This window comes from Siniperca chuatsi, linkage group LG13 (assembly GCF_020085105.1).
Source record: "Siniperca chuatsi isolate FFG_IHB_CAS linkage group LG13, ASM2008510v1, whole genome shotgun sequence".
Taxonomy (NCBI): domain Eukaryota; kingdom Metazoa; phylum Chordata; class Actinopteri; order Centrarchiformes; family Sinipercidae; genus Siniperca; species Siniperca chuatsi.
In genome coordinates this window covers 17,072,096-17,094,623 of record NC_058054.1, presented here as the reverse complement: position 1 = coordinate 17,094,623, position 22,528 = coordinate 17,072,096, and the positions used below count along the sequence as shown (strand labels likewise).

The 22,528-nt window shown below is 41.7% G+C and overlaps 1 protein-coding gene across 10 annotated transcripts in view; it reads left to right on the top strand.

Moving 5' to 3' along the window:
• LOC122886404 (myomegalin-like) overlaps positions 1–22,528 on the top strand; it is a 48,825-nt gene that overhangs the window by 5,220 nt on the left and 21,077 nt on the right. For 9 of the 10 annotated variants that reach the window (XM_044218557.1, XM_044218556.1, XM_044218554.1 and 6 more), the window contains exons 1-8: positions 16,848–19,023; positions 20,416–20,553; positions 20,645–20,764; positions 20,872–20,964; positions 21,084–21,308; positions 21,408–21,566; positions 21,674–21,775; positions 22,342–22,479. In XM_044218557.1, coding sequence (XP_044074492.1) covers positions 17,683–19,023; positions 20,416–20,553; positions 20,645–20,764; positions 20,872–20,964; positions 21,084–21,308; positions 21,408–21,566; positions 21,674–21,775; positions 22,342–22,479 — 2,316 coding nt within the window. In that variant the 5' untranslated portion in view covers positions 16,848–17,682. Of the gene's footprint in view, positions 1–3,069; positions 3,181–9,624; positions 9,702–11,584; positions 11,709–11,801; positions 11,960–12,051; positions 12,209–12,664; positions 12,719–16,847; positions 19,024–20,415; positions 20,554–20,644; positions 20,765–20,871; positions 20,965–21,083; positions 21,309–21,407; positions 21,567–21,673; positions 21,776–22,341; positions 22,480–22,528 lie in introns of those variants that run through there. The other variant, XM_044218559.1, reaches the window with a different exon arrangement.

The following is a 22,528-nucleotide window of genomic DNA, read 5'->3' as shown; positions in this document are numbered from 1 at the left end:
TGTTGCTTTTATTATGAGATGAAAAATACTTAGTGGAAGCCTGTCTGCCTTTCTGTTATTTTCTTCCTGTTCACTCATCTCTCTGAGGGACATTCAGGGATTCACCACTGTGTGAGATTCAGGACACATCCCTATTAATAGCACTGTGGCTCACAGCTCCCAGGTCTCCTATTTCATCCAACGTCTTTCCACTCACCTGTCTGTCTGCTTCCATTAGACCCTCTGCCTTCCCATGCTGGTTAGCCTTTGTCAGGGGAGTTTCTGAATTTTAGCTTAACTGTATAACTATCATAGGCTTATGGTAAATTCAGAATGGCTAGATGCATTTGCTTACAAATGTCAGATGATATTGACTCATCCCCCTCAATAATATTAGACTTGTAACAAAGAAGTGCAAAAAAAGAAACAATCTCAGGGACTTTTACATTTGCTTAATTAATAGCTAAATTGGTTGGGTTTTGGCCAACAGGGGGCACAAAAACACCAAAACAAGCTGTCAGCACTGACATGATGTTATCACTCATGAAGTTGTTATGGCTAACATGTTAGCTAGCAGTTTTAGTTTAACATCCAGCAGACAAAAAGCAACATTAGCATTCATTTGGACTCATGTTTCTCGCTACTAAACGACTGCAAGTCCAATATTTACTCTCCTTTTAGCTCTGTTTTTGTCTCCACCAACTCCTGAGAAAAATATCTGGGCATTCAGCTCACGAACGTTAGCGTTCTTCACTGGCTAGCTGGCAACTTTGTCTGTCTGCCATTTGGAGCTGGGCAGGTAGCATAGTTACAGTGGGTTTATCAGTTTAATTTTGTTGCTACAAACAGAATTTATTGAGACTGGTGAGACTGAACCATACAGTAAATTTCATAACTTTTCGTAACAAAACAATTAGCTAAAAGAGACAGAAATGGTCTGCAGAGCTGGTTAGCTGCGTGATAATTCTCTGTTGGGTCGTTACTATGAGCGTTACCATGTCATTCTTCCGACGGCCCATTATTCCGGAACCCCAATAGTCTAACTGGACCGAAAGCCCATTTGTCCCACAGCTCATTATACTGAAAACAAACGCCCATTGCTCCAAAGGCTTATTGCTCCAAAAATACACACTCAGTTGTTAGTTAAGTGACTGCCGGCCCTGTCTATGGTGCTGAATCGGTGGGGTTTCTGCCCTTATATAGGCTTGTGTAAAAACATAAATATATATCTTTTTGGCCTTACACCAAACGACATTTCAAGCAATTTTACTGTCACAGACAAATTTCCAATGTCGGAATAAAATCATGAGAGTTTTATCTCAGTTGGTGCGCGCCCCCGTCACCCGACTCGTTAAATGTACGCTGATCAAAATCAAAACAAAAAAGATCAGTCGGAGTTGTCTTAATAGCCTACAGTCTTTTTGTCATCTTGGCTGTTCCAACAAAATCAAACATCTAACCCTACCTCTAACCCCTAACCCTAACCCAACTGCAGGGAGAGTGTGTAGCCTATTTGTGAGCCTTTGGAGCAATGGGCATTTGTTTTTGGGATAACAGGCTGTCGGACAGATGGATTTTCGTTCCACTGGGAACATTTTATGTACTATTGGGTTTCGAAATACTGGGCCCTCAGAACAATGGGCAGTCCCCCTACGAGCGACCCCTTTTACATTAGACTTTGTCATTTGACTCAGTATTAACATTTATATAAAAAATATTGATTCAAGTAAATATAAGACTCCTATGCTGTGGGTCTGACTGCGGCCTTTTAACTCTTGAACCTGAGGCTGTCTTTTATCGCCTTTATTTGAAAGCACTGTCACCACTCTCAGCCAGACAAGCTACATATTGTGATTTTCTGGAGAGAGAAGGCTATTCAGAAAGCCCATTATTTGGCATGTGAGGGTCACTAAACATGCTCTAGGTAGGATACTAAATATTTTTGACCCAGTCTGAGTTCAGAGGGTTAAAGCAGTAAGAATTTGCATTTATTAGAACAAAAGAGAGAGTGGTTTGCTTCTTAATGAAAACTCCCAAAGGTGTAATTGTATAGTATCTCCCTAAAGTAGAACTCAAGGAAAGTGTTTCCTAGCTTGAAGAACTTGTTAGAAAGTGTATTAGCACCCTGAGTGTGTTATTACAAAAGAAATAAATGTGCAAAATACCAAAATAATTAATGAGATTGTCATGTCCCTAATTCAGTAGAGACTTGATGAAGGTGAGTCACTGTTGTGATTATATAACATGCAGTCTAGTGTGGACAGAGTTTCAGCTGTTCTCTCAATGGGGATCAACCTCTACACTCACAAATATACTAAAATCAGATAGAGAAGTGGTTAAACTGCACAAATGACATTTGTTTTCAATACATCTGAAAGCAAGCAGACACAATGAAATTAACAGAAAGGGGTTCACACCTAACCCCCTCCTTTCTCTTCATGTCCCTGTTTGTTCCTTTTGCTGCTGCTGTTTTGCAGAGGGGTGAGATTTCCCTTCATATCACAACTGCCTGTGAGCCCTGAGCCTCTTACCTCCCCCCATACACCATCCCTCCTCCCCTCTTCTCCCCCTCCACCCATCTCCCCTGGCAGTCTGGGATTCCAGGGATGTCTCCTCCAGTAAAATAAGCTCCTGTCCCGTCCCCCTAGCAGTCCAGAACACACCATGGAGCTGACATGGCTACATCTCTGACCGCCCCGGCTGCAGAGTCGCCCTCTGCACTGCAAACACCCCTATAGACTCTAGTGTGTGTGTGTGTGTGTGTTTGTGTGAATGTGTTAGCTTTAGTGTGTGTTTGCTTTTGTAGATGGAATCCCAATGGCCTGTTAGAATCAAGGATGCCACTTTGTAAATAATTTGTTTGTTCTGACATCATGCTCTTTTGGAGAAGAAGCTAGCATGTCTAACGGTTACCAGACTCTAACACACGGACATGCCTTGACAGCCGATGTCCTTTAAAATGGACTCCATATTCCCCCATGATATGGAGATGTCAAAGACGACCTTTCATTTCTGACCTATAACGGACATGTCAAGCAGTGTCGGTGCTCTTTGACGGTCATGTCTAACGGTTACCGTACTTTGTCACAGCACCTGAATGACCTGAAGAAGGAGAACTTCAGCCTCAAGCTCCGTATCTACTTCCTGGAGGAGAGGATACAGCAGAAGTACGAGGAGAGCAGTGAAGATGTCTACCGCACGGTGAGTAGCGCGCCTCTCATTGAGCATGAGGAAATTAATGGAAACCTGTTGACGAATGGGATGACAAATGGGACTGTAAGTGATGTTGGGAGTTGCTCATCAGGAGCCAAGGGTTGTTTCACTAACAACAGAATAATCAAAAATCATTGATTTTGCTTTCATTTGTGCCTTTATCAGTCATAATGGGCGATTGTTATCATGACAGTATACAAGTATGTTATCCTGAAGAGTTGCTCTACTGAGCCACTTACAGTGTTGACCCAGCTGTCGCACTGATCTGGCTGAGGTGATGTGACCTGCCATGTGTTTGTTTTACCAAGTGCCTGTTTTTAGATGTGGCTGCCCTGCGAAGGACTACACATTAACTAGCTCTTTGCTCAGGAACTTTCATTTGATGCTAGATGTCATCTGTCCAGCAGGACCTCTGTTTTGCTGTGCATTGTTGTCTTATACTGGGATATGTGAAGATTTTATGCCCTTAAATTAGACAGTGTACATTTAGTCTAGATTGCACTCTGGATATATAGAGGCCCAGTGAGATACACTGTGAACCTAATGGAATTTCAACAATAGGCCTTTTTTGGTACAGACCAGGGGTTTAATTGGGATTTGTTAAGTGGGGGGCTCTGTGGTTTCCGGGTTGCCATGGGTGCACATGTGTGTGCACATACAAAATGTGACTGATATCATTTGACAAACTGTAAATAAAATATAACAAGGCTAGACAACTCTCTGCTCTGAACACTAATCAAAGTCATTCTGGATACTGTTGGCAGTGCCATGCCAGCTGATGACAATAAAACCTTTCTGTAAATGCACTCTCTATGGCTGCAGCTTTATGTCTCAAAATAGTAAAATAAAACCTATACAGCTGTGGCTCCTCCAGAGTTCCTTTTATACATTTTCAAATATAAAATACTATTTATACTATGGCTTGGCTGAGTACTTGATGGTTGTTATTTACAGAGATAAATAGAGAGATGTGCATCCATATTGCCCAGCATGCAGCTAATCAACATTTTAAATTCAATATTTAATCAATAGTCAGTGTCATCCATAAACCTTGACAGAGAGCGTGAGCTGTGAGTGTATAAGGCTCGGCCTGATGACACAGAAGAGCATGGCCTATGGACAGGCCCGGCCCAGTTTAACCACTGGTACAGACCGAAATGTCTCTGTAGCACAAGTATCAAAAATGTGAAAGTACTGAAAGCTGACATCAAATCCCTGGTCAGATTGGTATTATTGTTTACTTTATCTTTTATCTACGGATATACCAAACCGATGGATCAGTATTGCTGCAGATACTGATCTTATTTAAGCAGATTGGGTGTCAGCCATTACATGACCAATCCACATTTAATGTTGTTTTACTTTTGTCAATGCCGTAATAGAATGATTTGTGGTAAGTGTCGTAATAGAATGCTATCAGGTGCATTCGTTCAGTCACGCTGGGCCTCATTTTACCTTATTTAACAATTATTCCAATCAGTTTCACAAAGTGAGATGTACACATTTGTATTTGGAACAAAGAGAGCACTGGTATTAAATTGGTACTTGGCAAAATACCCTGATTTGAGGTTGGAATCAGTATTGGGAGAGAAAAAGTTGGATTGGTGCATCCCTGCTTTTGTCAAAGACTCCCTGATTTACATTTTAAAATGCTGATTTTATACTGATTGCATTTCATCTAGGGAAAGTTTTATGGCTGCTTGTGTTTAGACAACATTTAATATTTGAGGACTTTTAATTATTTTGTTAAATGAAATAAAATTGTGTTCCTCAAAGAAAGTCATAGCCCCATAGGTGACCTCAGTACATTACACCATGATTCAGTCACATAGTGTTCCCTGTGCAAACCTTTGGGGAAAAACCGAAACCTTATTCTTTACCTGTTTTTGGCAGTTGGTTGCAGCTTCAAATGTATTTTCGCTCTTATTCTTTGCTGCACTAGCGGCTGATGCAGTTTGTGGAAATGTTGGATTTAAATGTTGGTTTCACCCAAAAGTTTGATCATTTCAGGCAGGAAGTTGACCAGTGAGTGAGACCACAAAAATACCTTTGAAGATACAACCCATTGCTATATAACAGGTGGTTTTAAAGATTACTATGTTGTACTTTAGCATTGTTGCTGTGCTGCCTGGCTCACTTGTAATTATTTATAAATTGTTTAGGCAAAATGATTTGCTGCTTTTCTCTGTTCATCATCTTTTGCAGTCCTAAAAATGTCAACATTTTTCATTCCTCCTTGCACTCTGTTTCTAAGTGCATGTGTGTCCCTATTTTAAACAGTCTATGGTGTGTCCATCTGCGTCCCTCTGTATGTGTGCGTGACCCAGTTTAGCTGTTGTTTGTTTACACGAGCCAGCCGGCATTTAAAACTTAACTCTTTCTTTCTGCCTTCATTCCAAATCTCTTCTGATCACCAACAACTCTTTGATATGAGAAAAACTAAATGGCTGTTTGATTCAGCCGAGCAAGACCTGAGCGTGAACAACCTTATCCTCCACAATTACTGCATACCAGCAGTGACTGAGTAAACTGATCCCACATCATACAGGCATCCAACTGGATTTTAATCCTTGTGCTTCACAATCTCTCGCTCTCTCGTGTGGCTGAAGATTAATCGGTCTAATCACTTTTTCTTGGAGACTAAATCTTTGTTCCATAGTTACTATCTGACCTGTGCTGCTTGTTGCTGTGCTGGCTGAGTATCATGACAGAGTGGCAGTGTTCACATCCTCTCTCCAAAGGATTTCAGTGTAATACAGTACAGACTAGGTGTGTTGGTCCTGGGCACATAGTGATCTCTCTTGGAGCTCGAGAGACTCTATTTATAGAGCAGGCTTGAGTACACTGATTTATTTATCACGTGTATTCATATAAGTGTCCATATGACAAGACTCACACATCATAACGCGTGTATTTATATGTTTCTCTTCACCATATGGTTGCTTACATTGGTGTATATTTTTTAAAGCATTTAGTTTCAGTCATGTCATTTTCATTAATACACTGTAAAATGTAGAGACCTATTTGATATGAATTGTAATTAAATATAGAGCTGAAATGATTAGTCGATTAGACAGTCCCCAGTTCGAGCTTCTAAACTGAGAGGATTTGCTGCTTTTCTTCATTTTATGGTTTGGACGAAACAATCAATTTTGAGGACATCAACTTGGGCTTTAAGGAATTCTAATTGTGATTTTTTAGTATTTTATGACATTTTAAAAACAAAACAAATGATCAGTTAATCAAGAAAAAAATCATTAGTTACATATTCTTGCGTCTTGCACTGAAAATATCATATTTCACTGTTTTCATTCATGTAAATAAAGTGATGCTACCAGAGCATGTAAATGGTTCAGTATGGAATATGGAAAAATGAGCAGCGTCATCAATAGATGAATTTAGAGTAAATGATAATACCTGTCAGTAGGTGATCAGTGTTGCAGATGTGTTTGGTTTATGAGTGACACTCCTGTCAGTGTCCCTCCTCTCGCACAGCCTGGTTATTAGGGGATCTGTTGCTGAGGGCAGATGGGCCAGTAGGGGCCAGAATAGCAGGTGCACTGTGATGGGTGTCTATATATAGAGCAGAGAACACACACACACACACACACACACACACACACACACACACACAAACACATCTTCCTCTTACTTGTATGTTACATCATTTATTATTTGACCACTTGGGTGAATCATTTACCATCATTAGCTATGCAGTACACATGTCTGGTCATATGTTGCAAGTTGTAGTTGCTGCATTACTTTACTGTACTGTACAGAGTTCTTAAGAGATCAATTGGTTTAAATAAAATCCATCCATTCAGTGAAAAAATAGCCTTTCAATAGCCTGCAGATTGCTTCATAATAAAACATAACATTTAATATTCATTTTGCTGACACATAAATAAGAAGTATGATTAGTTGATTAACAGAAAATTAGCAATTTTAATATTTGGTTAATTGTTTAGATAATCTATCAATCAATGGCACACAACATTTGCTGTTTTTTCTCTTTTATATCATTGTAAATTGATAAGCAACAAGCAAGGAATTTGAATATATCACCTTGGGCTCTGGGAAATTGTATATACTAAGTGATTATTTGCTCAAAAGAGCTTCAAATGTTCATGTTTGCTCGAAAAAATGACTAATGACTAATGACTGACTAATGACTAATGACTGATTAATTGATACTGAACATAAATGCAGCACTATCCCGTCAATAGGAGAACTAAGATTATATCATGATTTCAGACTGTGGTTTTGTTCCTGTGATATTTGTCACTTTCTGATTGGATGTGGCCAGTATATGTGTAAGTACTATGTGCTTTGGTCACATGTGCAGAATGAATGTGTGCGTGTGTAGTAACCAGCAGTATGCATGTGTTGAGCTCTGAGGAATATGTTTATGGGTAGGTTTCATGCTGCAAGTGTTGGTGCATGTTTAGCCTGGCTCGTTGTGAGTGTTAGGAACATAAAGCTCTCTGGCAGGGACAGGGGAAGGTCAAACAGACTTGGACATTGCATAAAGAGGCACTAAAACATTTCTTAATCAGAAAGTGAGAAAGGAAGAAGGAGGAGAGAAGAGACAAGAGAGAGACACAAGGACAGAAAAGCAGCTAAACCAAATGACGGACAAGAGAAAGTGGACAATCTGTTGATCATCTGAGATGAACATGAGCCAAGCTGTAGGGATAAAGGTGATAAAACCAGTGAGAGCAGTTATCTGATCTGAGTCCAGCAGACAGATATTGTCCTGTCTCTCTTTTCTGAGGTCAGAATGGAAAGAATGAGCCCCTCAATTCCCGCTGTTTAAATCCTCTGTGCCCTAGCCCAATGTGAGAGCCTTGATTGGCCCTAAAATGTCCCCTGTGGCCCCCTGCAGGTAAACAAACTGTGGAGTTTAGCCTTTGGCCCCAGGGTTGAGTATCTGAGCTGCTCTGAATTCCCCAGCTCTAAATATACCAGCCATGACAGCACAGTCAGATGTTCTGTACTGATGATACACAACACCCACCAGCCCTGATTCACACAGCAGAGACAGAGAGATTAGGGTGTGATGAAGAGGTGTGATGGCTGAGGAAACTGAGCAGGGAACAAGATGTGAGGAAGAGACGAATACTGCCAGTGAACATATAAGCAATGAAATACTTTTTAAAACCCTCAGAATTGTCATCTTTTTTGATATAGAATCTTTAATTGAACCTCGGGTATACAGAACAGACATACAGACACACTCGACACAAAATGATGAGCTATTTTTATCACCTGATGTACATACAGCATAATCCTAAAACAGATTCAGTAGTCCTTTGTCTCTGCAATATATGACAAGCTTTGCTATTAATCACATGTGTATGTCAAGTGTGTAAGGCGAGATATCCCAAATGAAAATGGTTTTATTTTTGTGTTTTTATCCCATCATAATGAAACTTGATTTAAAATGTCACAAACATCATAACTTTTGTACTAGGACTTGATTCATTCTGTTATGTCCATTGTAAAATAGGCCAGCATGCACAATACCAGGACCCTGGAAACAGCGGACCTAAATGGAACGCAGTCGGGGTTTTTTTTATGTTATCAATTCCACCTGTGCTTTTCCTGCTATGACAAGCCAAAATGTCTGCTGTGGAAAAGGTCTATTGGCAAATATTTTCATTATTGGCCGTACCCACACAGATGTTTTCAGTTGTTCTGGCTGCTTACACCTCACACAGGTTGAAGTTGTCGGCCCACACAGTTCTGAGAGGAGGTCTAATCAGCCATTTAAGTGAAAACACCTGTGTGGGTGAACCATAGGTGTGTAGAAGCTTTAATATTCACATATTATGTTAACTAGACACTTAACAATACTGTACATCCCATCCTCGTCAATTTTCCTGTTTCAGCCTTGTTGAAATTGCTATCCTATTTTGACCCTATGAAAAGTAAATGGCACAAGAAATTAAAAAGTTTGTATGTATTGTATATTACCAATTGTTTGTGTTAAGAAGTTCCAAGCCAAATATGGTAGCTACTGTATATTGACAACCCACATTTGGCATGCCAAGTTTTTGTTTTGAGAAAATAGATACTTACATTTTTTTAGGAAGTCTGCAAGTATGACATTGTAAAGAAATATTTTTGTTGTTTTTTATGTATGTTTGGACAGTTGTATGAAATTTCAGAATTTACAGATAAAAGACTCCATCTCAAAATAGAAAAGAAAAAATGTTTCGCCAATATTGCAATATTTTATAGGGTTCCTCGGTCACTTTAACAGGCACATTAGAGTAACTGACCACCATCCACTGTCACTGATACTGCAGTGTAGTAGCAAATGGTTATTTATCTGTTGCAGGGTGTTTTTGCTGATGGTGGAGGAGATGATGATGTGTAATGACCGATTAACAGTCGACTTATTGACCTTACTGCCTTTGTCTGTTGCAGAACATCGAGCTGAAGGTGGAAGTAGAGAGCTTGAAGCAGGAGCTCCAGGAGAAACAGCAGCTTCTGGACAAAGCCCTGTAAGTCTGCAAATATGAATCATAATTATAATGTGCAATTCCAACCCTCAGCATAAATAAGGGTTGTTTTCCCAATTTTTAAGTGTGAATATTGGCGTCAAAACAGTTTCTGTCCCTAATTATATAGCTATATCACACCAAAGACAACATTTGACTTAACTGAATCGTCAAAATCAATGTCTATCTCCTCTAAGTGTCACACTGTAAAAGGTACCTTCTGCTCTTTAACATCAGTAATGAATCACAGAGTAGACAGGCAGGTATTGACTGCCTAGCTTTATTGAAATACCTTTCATGAACAGCCTGTGTAACACAATAATTAATACAGTACATAGTGTGTACGAGGGTAGATTCACCTCCACTGGCTAGCGAGGATTAAGTGTGTACCTACTAGTTGTGATTCTCTACATGATCCTGTCTTAACTGTGGTAACAGCTCATATGTCATGCAGCAGCTGATATAGCAGAGCTAACACATACACACGCACACAATGGACATATGCAAACCTTCATGGATAGCTAAATGCAACCCACAACTTAAACCCCTGACATGTTACAAAACTCTCGTGTAGGATTATTGTAGACAGGCTGCAAAAATGCTGGTATTGTAAATGTGACATGATGATGAGGGAGACTGTCCTTTAACCAGGGGATTCAGCTTGAGGCATCCATGATAGCAAGTATCCACCCTGCTGAAGTGCCCCCGGGCAAAACAATGTGCTCTTGACATTTTTGCAGAGGAGAACAAATGAAAGCAGATTTTCAGAGTTTCACAAAAAAGCTTCAAAATCTTGAATATTTTACTACAAGTTGGGGTTTCAATAGTCATGTGAGAGAAACACAAGTATTCTGTTCCCTTTGTGCATTCTGTTTCTGTTCCAACTAAAGTGGTAAAGCACATTCATATTCTTATCTCCTAAATCTCAATCTCTTAAACTTGAAGCCTCACAACCTTCCTCAGTAATTTAAATTGTTTGTATCGTCGACAGACCAAGATTACTGAATCATCCTTCTTCTGACTTCTTACAGAAAGGCAGGCGCTTAGGATGAAGGTCTTGTCCACTACACATAAAGGACATTTGTCCACGCGACAGACATTTGCATTACTCAGACTGGTTCAAAATATCCCAGTTATTTGAGCTGTTGCATGTGGTGCACAGAGTTAAAAACGTATGTAGAGAGGGTCCAGAACAGGACTCATGGCGACAGAGTGGCGTGTGCCATTCTGGGAGCAGAAATTCTGGGATAGCGTTGTTGACTGACTAAGTGATAAAGACAGATGCTTGCACAGTTGGAGTCCGAAGGAGTGGAGGGAAACACTTACATCATGAACCACATACTGTAATGCGGTTGTAGGAGAACGCATAGGAATTTCAGATTAGAGCTTCAAATGTTCATGTTTCCTGCATATATAGCTTACACAGTGTGTATCAATTGAGTGTGATTCCACATCTACCAGTAAACCTTCCCATCTATAAAACAAGCCTGAGGTTGAGTTAGTTCCAGGTTACTTGCAATAGGAAAAAGGACCCAAATTGCATCTACTGCCGTGTCTACGTCAAGCCTGTCACCACTTTCAGACTGTGTGAACATCACTTCTGCGAGAATATATGTTGGCATTAAGCATGACAATAAATGCCTACAAAATGGGCCGGGCATCTTACTTAATCTCTGCTGTAAGTGGAAGGGTGTTGGGTATCCCATCAGCACAGTAACAGACAGGAAATTGATGACATCATATTTTTCTCTCACTAATGTCTCCATCATGTTGTAACGCTCACCTCTCTGACTACATTTGTGTGTGCATAAAAACTGAGTTGGGCTGTATTCAGTGTGCTGTACCTAACTGATGTGGTGATCAACTCGGACTTGCCTTTTTCCCAGCACAACAGCGGAGAGCTTAACCAATCACAATGAGGCAGAGCTGCAGAGACGGTGTCAGGAGAGACAGCAGGAAATCGACCACATGCAGCAAGTGCTTGAGACCAAGATTCAGCTCCTGCAGGAGGTCCGTCCACTCACACCTTCAGCTAGTTGAAAGTGACGCGCAGGTGCCTCAGATTTAGCAATCATAACTGTTTCTATGGTTGTATATTTCCAGGAGGCCCAGCTAGCACGCAGCGAGGCTGAGCGGATGGCCTCGCTGGCTGGATCGCACTCCCACGCCTCCCTCCTCTCCCTAGACACCCCCATGGAGGACATCCAAGAGGACGAGAGGCCTCCAAGCATCCTGTCTGCTTCCAGCTCTAACAAAGACAGGTGCATAACACTAAGAAATCTCCTCAACCACCACCAATATCAAACCTAGTCCACCTCCCTGACTCACTGGCAATATCTGTGTCTGTGTTCAGGTTAATAGAGGAGCTGGCTAAAGAGCTTCGCTCCAAGGAGGCCCTCATCACAGAGCTGAGCAAAGAGAAGACGACTCTTACACTCAGGGTGGGAGAGCTGGAGGGACAGGTTCAGGAGCTGTCTTCATCTCTGCTACAGAAGGACAAGGATGTGGAGGTATATACACATTTTATTCCTGCCATGTCCTTTCTCTAACCTGAGGAAGTGTTGGAACCCTTCAGCAAATGTGTTTGTATCAGCTAGTTTATATATATGTATGTATATCAGTCAAACCCTGCACGATTTATACGAGCCTTCTAATATTACTACATTCTTCTGGACCACCATGTCTCCTCTGGTCAGACTTCTATTCTAGAAAGAGGCTCCCATCACAAGGCTGAAACTACTACTGAAACAAACACACACACTGCAGGTGCACATGTATGCAAGTATTAACACACTTGTACACATCCATGAAGCGTGCAATCATTTAATATTTCTGTTAAGGTCAATTCGTTCAATTTCCTGTTTCTGTATGTGTTTCCTTAATCTTAATGTTGTATGTAATATTTATTTTGCTAATTCTCAGATTAGTACATACAGTAGGTTTATAGTCTCTCTCCTCTATTACAGTTTTATCAGGAGGAACTTGGTCAAGAGAGGCTGCGCATCGAACAGGAAATGCAGGTATGTGGAGCTCTGTATTTTTATGTAAAAAAGACTAAGGCATAGCTAAAATTTGGGCAACTGTCAGAACAGCATCACAATTCTCATTGTATAATGACAGACAGACTCTGCTTCCTTATGGAGAAGTGACACATAGCATTTCACACAAGAGCTGACAAGTTTAGCTAAAACTACAAAAAAAACATTTTTGAATAATTTGTTGATTACAAGTCGTTTTACAGAAATTACCTATAGTGGAGATTTTGCAATATAACCAGTACATTTCATTCATCATAAATTTAAGTGGTTGTGGTACAGAACCAACAAAATGTATAAAAGTTATAACCAATTTTTTCTCACTTTGCCACTGAAGAAAGCACAGTATCCAAAATGTTACCAAAATGCAGAATGTTTTATGCATATATCAACATAATAGAATCAATACAACTACTTTATGTAATACAAGAACAGAAACACCATTATACAATAACTGAAAGAGCTAACTGTTAACAATGTCAGGACACCATCCAGTGAAACATCCTGTGGCGAGTTGAAACTTTGTGCAATCTGACCCTGAATGTTTCATGAGTCATTGACGGTGGCTTATTCCAGTCTGGTTGGCCAACGATACAGATATGTGTTGATGAACTCTCCTCTAAAGTGAACACACATAGGTGAGGAACACAAAAAGAAAGTGTTCATTATTGTAATACTAAAATGGATGGAGCATCATGTGAGGCTTCCCGTGAAAGTACAGTGCATCTTACAGAGGGTTTATATCATCACACAAAGTGCCAGAATCTCATTACATTTACTGGCTTTAGCTGCGCTGACATCCCCAGGGACACATTTCTCTCCTGATATATAATTAAACTACAAATGGAGGGACCATTACCTTGATGACAGCTCAGAATGTAGTTCAATTTGTAGTCCTACAAATGAATAATCATAACCATAGTTAGCTTTATTATTCATCTTGTTGGTGCTGTGCAGTGTTGCCTCTTGTTATTTGGCTATAGCCTGAATGTGTCACAGCATTTGTTGCAAACATATTTGTTGTTGGGTGAGTTTCTCACAAGCATTGCTTTGTTTTCAAAGTGCCTGTGCAGGGGTTTTAACTTGTAAATCAGTTGTGGATGAAGGATGCAAATGTACTCGCCAGGAAGGCTCTCTGCTCAGATTTCACACTGGATGCTTGCAAAGTCTATGTGTGTGTGTGTGAGTGTGTGCATCGATTAAAACCTAGGAAAAAACAAACAAAACTGAGTGGTATGTTCAGCGATAGACAACTACACTGTACGTGCAAAACATTTAGTCACTAAGGGAACAGTGGGCTAGTGTCTTAGAGTGTGACAAGTAAAAGTAACATATAATATGCAACATGTTGTGTCTGAGTGTTCATCTAGATAAGAAAAGACACAGCCTTAATATGATTACAACATGGTTTGATGGCTGAATTTGAGTTACCAGTGTGTTGAAATGTAGGTTCTTGCGTTAGTGCAGAGGACATGTAACTTTGCAAAATTAGAGGCAAGTGACAGTTGTTTGTTGGTGGTACGTATGTGTGCACAGGAATGTATGTGAGACAGCATGTAGAATTTAAAAAATATATCTATATGACAATGATTTCAAATATACCATGAAACATATTTTTGCATTTTAAGAATGTAAATAAACACCATTTCAGGTAAAATATGGCTAAAACAAAAGTGGTTTGACATTTTGTAGCTAAATAACATTCCGCATTTGCATCTACTCACAGAGATCAAAAGGACCAGTGAGGACCAGTGTAACTGCGGTTGTGTGTGTGTGTGTGTATGTGTGTGTTGGGGGGGTACATTCCCATGAGAAGCCTTCTTTCATATGTGCGTGTGTGCGTGCAGTATCTCACTGGTTAGCAGTTTAGCGGGTCTGGTTTCAGCTGGGTTGTCGATAGGTCAGGTTGACCTTTGAGTGCTCAGCAACCCCGACACTGATATCAAGTTGTGTTGTTTCAGACAGACAACGACCATAAGAGCTCTTAATTTGTTCCCATGACACCACAGCCATTTAGATCAAATGTATGTCTGGAGAGAGAGGAGGAGGCAGGAAAGAAATATCATCTGAAACCTTTTAACACAATTATTTCCAGGGTTTCCCTTTCAAGAATAATTTGTAGTAATTGGTAGACTGTAAACAACCTAATTGTTTATAAGTTTTGACTTTTGCTTATATTTATAAACATTAACATTTCACACAATAGCTGATCAAAAACAAGAAATATCATATGTTCAGACTTATTATTCAGCTGCATCCTTCCCACGTGTTGTTGGCTGTCTGCATCCTCCTTAAGGCAAATTATAACATCTGATTTGGAGAAAATGACTCAGGCCCAGTAATTAATCTTCAAATAATCAGAAATCAAGGACCTTGAAGCAGACACAAGGTAGCACAACTCTGATTCACACATTAATAAGGATGTACAGACTCTGTCCTAAAGCGATAGAATTGCTTTGAGGATGAAATGATATCGACAGTCAACTGGGGATTTTACGCTGCATAGCTGCTTGGAAGTCACAGCATGACAGCATGACCATCTGTTTGTGTGCCCTCGGGACAACAAAAATTGTGGCCACTGCAGAGATGAACTTGCACAGTCAAATGCATGAGAAAAGCCTGGTTGTTTGGACATCACTGTCAAATCATTGTTGAAATATCTGCACCACGGCAACAGGAAATACAAATAATACTAATCTTGAGGCAATAGCATGTTTTGAAGTTACACTGGTCTAATGTGGGTGCTATTAAAGGACCAAAACCACCACACCAGTATGATTACACTATTACAACAGTATTTAATTAAAAAAGTTCAGTAATATGCTAACAAGTCAACTCACTGCACTTTAGTAAACATAACATTTTTCATATTACACATTTTATTTATTATTCATTCTTTATAATGTCTAATGACAAATGCCCAAGTAAGCAAAACCCACAATGATGTTTTAAAAATGCTTAATTCCACTTATTTCCACTTCCACTTATTCCACTATTAATTACTTAATAAAGGACACACAGCAAGTGTAACAGCAATCATGCAGCTGTAATTGAAACTGTCATATATGAAAACTGACTCAAGCAATTTAATGATTATCAAAATGATAATCTGTCAAGCATTGACTCTGTTATGCCGCCAGTATGATAATGACCTCTATTCAAAGTCTATCTTCATATGTAACCTCAGGTAATTTTAATCTCACAACACGGCAGCCATCTTGCTGTACATATGTGTCGTCTTGGTAACCGGTTTTATTGCTCACTGATCATTGTGTGTGTGTGTAGTAGAGAAAACATCCTTTTGTCTTTACTCTGCAGAGCCTCCTGCCTGATAAAATACTAATGAATGACTGGATAGAAATAGAAAGAACATTAGAAAGATTAATTTCATTGGTCTGTTCTGTAGTCTATATATATATATATATATATATATATATATATATATATATATATATCCCCAGTTTAATCACAGAGATTATGTAATTATTGCAGTTTGGTTTTGGTTTGTGTTTTGTGTGTGTGTGTGTGTGTGTGTGAGAGAGAGAGATGAGGCTCTAACTTTTACTGAAGATCTGACATTCTGCCTTATATAGTCTTTAGCATAGATAGTATAACATGACATAGACATAAATAGTGTAGTAATGTGTAAACCTTGTACAAAATGATTATATTGTAATATTATGTATTATCATAAGATTTATTATATACAGACTTACATTGTACACCTTACGTACAACATGCTGTGGCAATACTGTATGGCTAAAAAAAATAGGATAGAATCTGTCTCAGTTTTATGTAATTTTACAGAGCGTCACTAATGTTACCATGCTACTGAGCATTTCACCTGTTCAGTCAGGCGAACAAACCGGGCAGGAGGAAGTAACAGACTCCCTGGGGAACACCTCGCTGTCTCTTTACCAATAAACCCAAAGTAAAGCTCGTAATCGCTGGGTTAACATTTAATTGTGTGTTTTAAAATAAAAAAGGTCGCTTTGAATCGGAATCATAGTGAATGTTAAACCATGAGCATCTCTGTATGACTGCACCGTGCTTCTCCACCCCCTGTATTCTCTAAATGGTGCGCTCCGCCGCTGCAGGTCTGGTTCAGGCAGCCACATAGTTATCAGCCCGGAAGATCTCCGACGGCACGAAGGACTGAGCCTGGTGAGCGCGTGTCGGCCTCTCTAGTTGTCGGCAAAGGCTCTGAAATGAATGAAGAGTCCCTTTTTCGGACACAGACTCCGGGGAGAGACACAGAGGACTGTCCTATGACGCCCGATCCTGCTCTGTGTCCGTGTAAAGGGCAGCGGATTCTTACCGACCCCCGGACATGATATACCTAACGGCGCGCGGTGCGGCTCGTGTGTCCGTGACAGTCGACTGATGGTGCAGAGGCGCGTGCGGTGCTGTTGGGAAATGTGAAACAGCGGTTGGTGACAGTGCGACAAGACATACTGAAGATAAATACAGCATCTGATTGATGAGACGTTAACATGACTTCGGTATGCGTCTGTGGGAGTGTGCATCATATTCCCGATGCACCTGCGCAACTGAATGCTGATCCTGGGCAGATGGATATCTTTTAATGATGGTCACAATGTCTATTAATCTATTTTTACCTCGTGGTTTTCAGTCTTGCCAAGAACCACATGTGCAACCATTCTCTACAAGTATGGGCTTCTTTTTGTCTACCTCGTCTCTTTTTATTTTTAAGCCATTTAATTTAATGCCATCGCAAGGACTGATGTCACGAGGAGCTTTACACTACTGCAGATGAAGAAGAGAAGGCTTTTAATATGCACTAAAGGCATGCATTTACTCTGATGCAGCGTGAACATTATGCTCTTTTGTGTTTACATGGGATCAAATTCACCAACAAGGATTCAGGTGTCCTTGTGTTAGAGTAGATAGGATATTCTGCCACTCCTAGATAATCGCAAACCTGTGGAATGCTTGATCTCAAGATGAAGGAAACCTGTCGCATCTGTGGACGGGAGCTCTGCGGTAACCAGCGCCGATGGATCTTCCACCCCACCGCCAAGCTCAACCTGCAGGTGCTGCTGTCTCACGCTCTCGGGCGAGAGCTGGCCCGGGATGGCAGAGGAGAGTTTGCCTGCTCCAAGTGCACCTTCATGCTGGACCGCATGTACCGCTTCGACACAGTGATCGCCCGTGTGGAGGCCCTGTCCATCGAAAGGTTGCAGCGGCTCCTGCAGGAGAAACATCGGCTGAGGCAGTGCATCACTGGCCTCTACCGTAAAACTAATTCAGAGGAGGGTGCTGTAACATTAACTGGAGGTAATGAAAGACCAGGAGATGGGATGGTGGACATTTCAGGTCTCACTCATGCGAAGTATTGTGCCCTCCTCCAGGACGACCTGGTCTACTCTTTGTATGAGTCCTGGGCCGATGACAGCCTGGACGGTCACCACCAACACCCTCAGTGTGCTGCTGGTCCAGGGTCAGAGGTTACAGTTGCAGGCTCACATCGTTGTGTTCCCAGCACTCCCAGGAGGTGTCAGGGATGTTCCTACTGGCGGGTGGCGGACTCTGACTATGAAGCTGTCTGTAAGGTGCCCAGGAAGCTGGCACGCAGTATTTCCTGTGGGCCGTCAACCAGATATTCAGCCAGTGTTATTGGAGCAAGTGTGATTGGAGGATTAGGAGGTGGTGGAGAAGGAGCAGGAGAAAGAACAAATGTGGAGGACTCAGAAGAAGCCCCCTCCTCTCTGACTCTGGTCCCTGGTTCTCAGGACCCCTCAAGGACATCAGACAGCGATCGCACCCTTGCTGGACGAGCCAGCTCCAGCCCCTCTATAGCATCCTTAGAGACAACCGAGGAATATATTCAACCAGGGGCCTTAACAGATGGGCCGCTGAGCTCCCCCCGGGAACTAATAGATGACCGGATATCTGACTCTCTCTCTGAGGAGCACATGGGAGGCCCACATGGCCAAGCTTCACCTGGACCCAGCCTCTCTCTGGCCCTCTGTTTGCTGCAGAGCTATAGTGTCTACCGGCCCGTCCGTAGCTCTAAAGGGAGCAAGCTGCCAGTGTTGCTCCGACGGAGCTCCAGTAGTGGAGGCATGAGGCTGGGCTTCCCTGATCCTGTTCTGGCAATGTCTTATGGAACTCCAGATGGAGAAAGAGACAACCACATGCCAACACCTGAGCTGGAGACCCCTTTGATCAGGCTGCATGTCGGGGTTGATCGGGATCTAAACCTGGCTGACATGGAAGATTTATTGGAGGATTTGTACAAAGAGTATCCTCCCCCACCTCCCCACCAGGTATAAAACCTTGACAGTGACGAATACTAGGATCTTACTACTGCAGGCTGATGACACGCAGTGGAGTAGTGAGTTTTGCCTATGCTCTGCAAATTTGCAGTGAACCAACCAAACCATCTTTGAGGTTTGACAGACAAATAGTGCTGCCTGCCCACAAAACGATTATTCTCGCCACGTTTTAGTGTAATTAGCCTCATTATCCAGCTGTCAGTCACTTAAATCCTGCCCACAGCTTCTCCAGCGAGCTTTTACCCCGAAGGATGTGAGCTGCAGTGCCGTGTGTGTGTGCTTAGTTGTCTATGTTACATGAGCAGTCAGGTATGGGTAAGCAGTGACACACAACATGGCCTAATTACTTAGTTTTTGTGTGAGTGTGTGCGCTCACGCACAAAGAGGTCATTAGTCATGTCATGTAAAGCAGAGAGCAGCATATAATGAAAGCACAGGCGTTTTTGACAATTTAGTGAAGGTAAATATCTAAAAATGTAATATGTAATTGCTCATATAATTGAATGGTTTTAAATTAAGATTTGAAGAAGCTGAGAATCACAGCTGCTAAATACTCTTTAGTATGAACACAGCCTGCAGACAGATTAGAGTCTCCCAGGTTTTCCAGTTATAAATTAGTGTGCGTCTGTATTTGTGTGTGCGCAATATTAAAAATCTCGCTTCCTCAAGATAATAATCCTCTGCAACAGTTTTTGTAGGGTGTGTATTTCTCTCTGAATTAGATGCTCTTCCTTAACAAGAGTGTGTGATCTTTGAGCTAGGGCTGCTGACTGAAGTAGGTTAGATGTGGGGAGACATTTAGACAGAGTGACTCCACTACTGGCCTAGTTTCACTCGGAGCCCTTGAGGCAAAGTGATCCACACAATGTCACACCACCCTGTCATCTCAACACTGGTTGGCTAGTACAATAAGACTATTATAATGATATGTTAACTTTAATCATTTCTACTAGAAAAAAAAAACAGTATAGTAAAAATCTAAATGTATTTAGTTTAATCTCAGCTACATTACACCACAAATTAATCTTGGTGCATGAATGTAGAAGGCAGTGCATCTTAATGACATCTTTCCTCTAGTAAGTGAAAGTTGGAAGCATTTATACCCTGATTGTGTAAAGATAAAAAGCTATGACAGCATAGCTTTTTTACAAAGCACACACAGGAATGAGCAGTGTTTCTAAAGGTTGTACACATATTACACAATCCACTGTGAAAGTTATGCAGCCTACAGCCTCTGCATTTTTCATGAATTTGACAAAAACAAAACATCTTCCTCACAAATAATTCAGCTGCTGGATTTGGTCAGAAGACTAAGCAAGTTAACATATATAGTGAGTTGTTTTTATAAACTCTCATCTTATCACCTTATTCTCTTCATTACAGAGCCTCGTTGAGGAGCAGCAGAGCCAACTGAACCAGTATGAGTGTGCAGCCGGTCAGTGTGTCAGCGAGCTGCAGAAGGCCCAGCTCCAGGTCCAATCCCTGCAGGCCAAGATCCACGAGAGCGAGGCCAACAATATGGTATGGCACATAAGAATGCCTCATTACAGTTGGCTATGTTTGATAAATCCACCTCTGAGAACTGATGAGTGATACCCGTCTCCGTCTGTAGAAGCTGCAGGAGAAGCTGAATGAGATGGGGTGTGAGCTGCGCTCAATCCGTCAGGCTGCTCAGAGTCAGGAAAGAACCATTCAGGGTCTCACAGAGTCCATCAGCACCAAAGACAGTGAGGTGAGTGTTTGTCTTTGTTGTTCATTAAGTAGTAAATGAACGGATGTCAACCAGTGTGAGATGATACCTGTATTTGAGAAGGTACCCATGATTTATTCTGCTTGAAGGCCCAGGAGCTGTACCAGCTGATTGAAGGACAGAACACCACACTGTGTAAGCTGAGAGAAATGGCCCACCGCAACCAGCTTGCTCAATGCAAGGTGAGACCTGGCGCACATATAGCGGCGCAAACCCTGATCCGGGATCATTCCTTATCAATGGTGAGAAATCTCCAGGATGATGACATACTGATCTTGGTCTGTGGTCGTTCTTTCTCCAGGCTCCAGAGGGGGTCAGCGAGTCCTTGACGCTCGCCCAGCTGCAGGGCGAGCTGGTGGGGGTGCAGAGCTCCCTGTTCTCCCTTGGTCTGGAGCTGGAGGCCAGTCAGAGGAGTCTGAGACAGAGCCAGAGGCAAGGAGATGACCTGGTGAGGTTCAAGGACAGACTCAACTCTGATCTACAGGAGGTACTGCAGCACAGGGAGGTCACTGAAAAGCACAACCAGGTTAGTGTGTTTGTGAACGTGTGAGTAAACCAAACATTTGAAAGAAGTCTTGAAGAATGAATGATGCAGCACGTGTAACCTCTCGTGTCTGTGCTGCAGGACCTGCACTGTGCTCTTAAGAAAACTCGCTCTGAGCTTCAGGCTAAAGAAGCAGCTCTGAAGGAGAGCGAGGCAGAGAGACACAATGTGCTGCAAGAAAAAGACAGGAGCATCACACAGCTCCAACGCACTCTGCAGGACAAGGAGCGACAGTTACAGGTAACATACACAATCCCATACACTTTCAATTCATACTGTATGTAGTTACGTAGATATTCTCACATGCACACATTTCTGATCCTGTCTAAAAAATGTTATATCTGTAGGAGTACTCAGAGATGTTGGAGGCAACTGGAAGCTCCAAACCAAGAGATGCCCTGCTGGAGAAACTAAAAGAGCGTATTAAAGATAGAGACAGAGCTCTGGAGGTAAACACACACACACACACACACACACACACACACACACACACACACACACACACACACACACACATTCTTATACACACCAGGTACAGAAATGAATGGCAGCTTAGTAGAAATAGTGAAAGGAACCCCAAAATGCTCTTGATACTGAAGACTATCCTTCTCAGCTACTGTTCCATGTGGATTACTGGACCATATACTGTGTGATTTATGCGACAGTCTGTCCTGTACAGTCAGTGCAGGGGAAATGGAGAGGCTTTTCATCGGAAAAGAGCTAAGTATGCATCCTGCACCAGTCGAAAGAGCCAGTTGAAGGCAGTAAAGGAAACTTTACAAAATTGTCCTACAAATCAGATGATGGTGATATTCCCTAACAAAAATGTGAATTTCATACCCTGATACATTTTATTGAATTAGTTTGTAAGGAACAGGAGCTTTGAATACTGCACATCTGCTAATTTTTGCTGAACACTGTAATAGAACATAATGAGTATCACAGTTGAGGGTGCCTAGAATAGCAGCAGTGTGATGTTTTTCTTTTTTTTTTTCTCCCCCTCTGCTCTGTGCAGCGCTCCATCGATGACAAGTTCCGCTGTGTGGAAGAGCGCGAGGACCAGGTGAGGAGGCTGCAGCTGGCCCTAAGGGAGAAGGAACGAGACCTGGAGAGACTCCGCTGCATCCTGTCCAGCAACGAGGAGACCATCACGGTACGCTCATGTATCAGACCTGCCAGCTTGCACTAATGGCCTGGGCCTA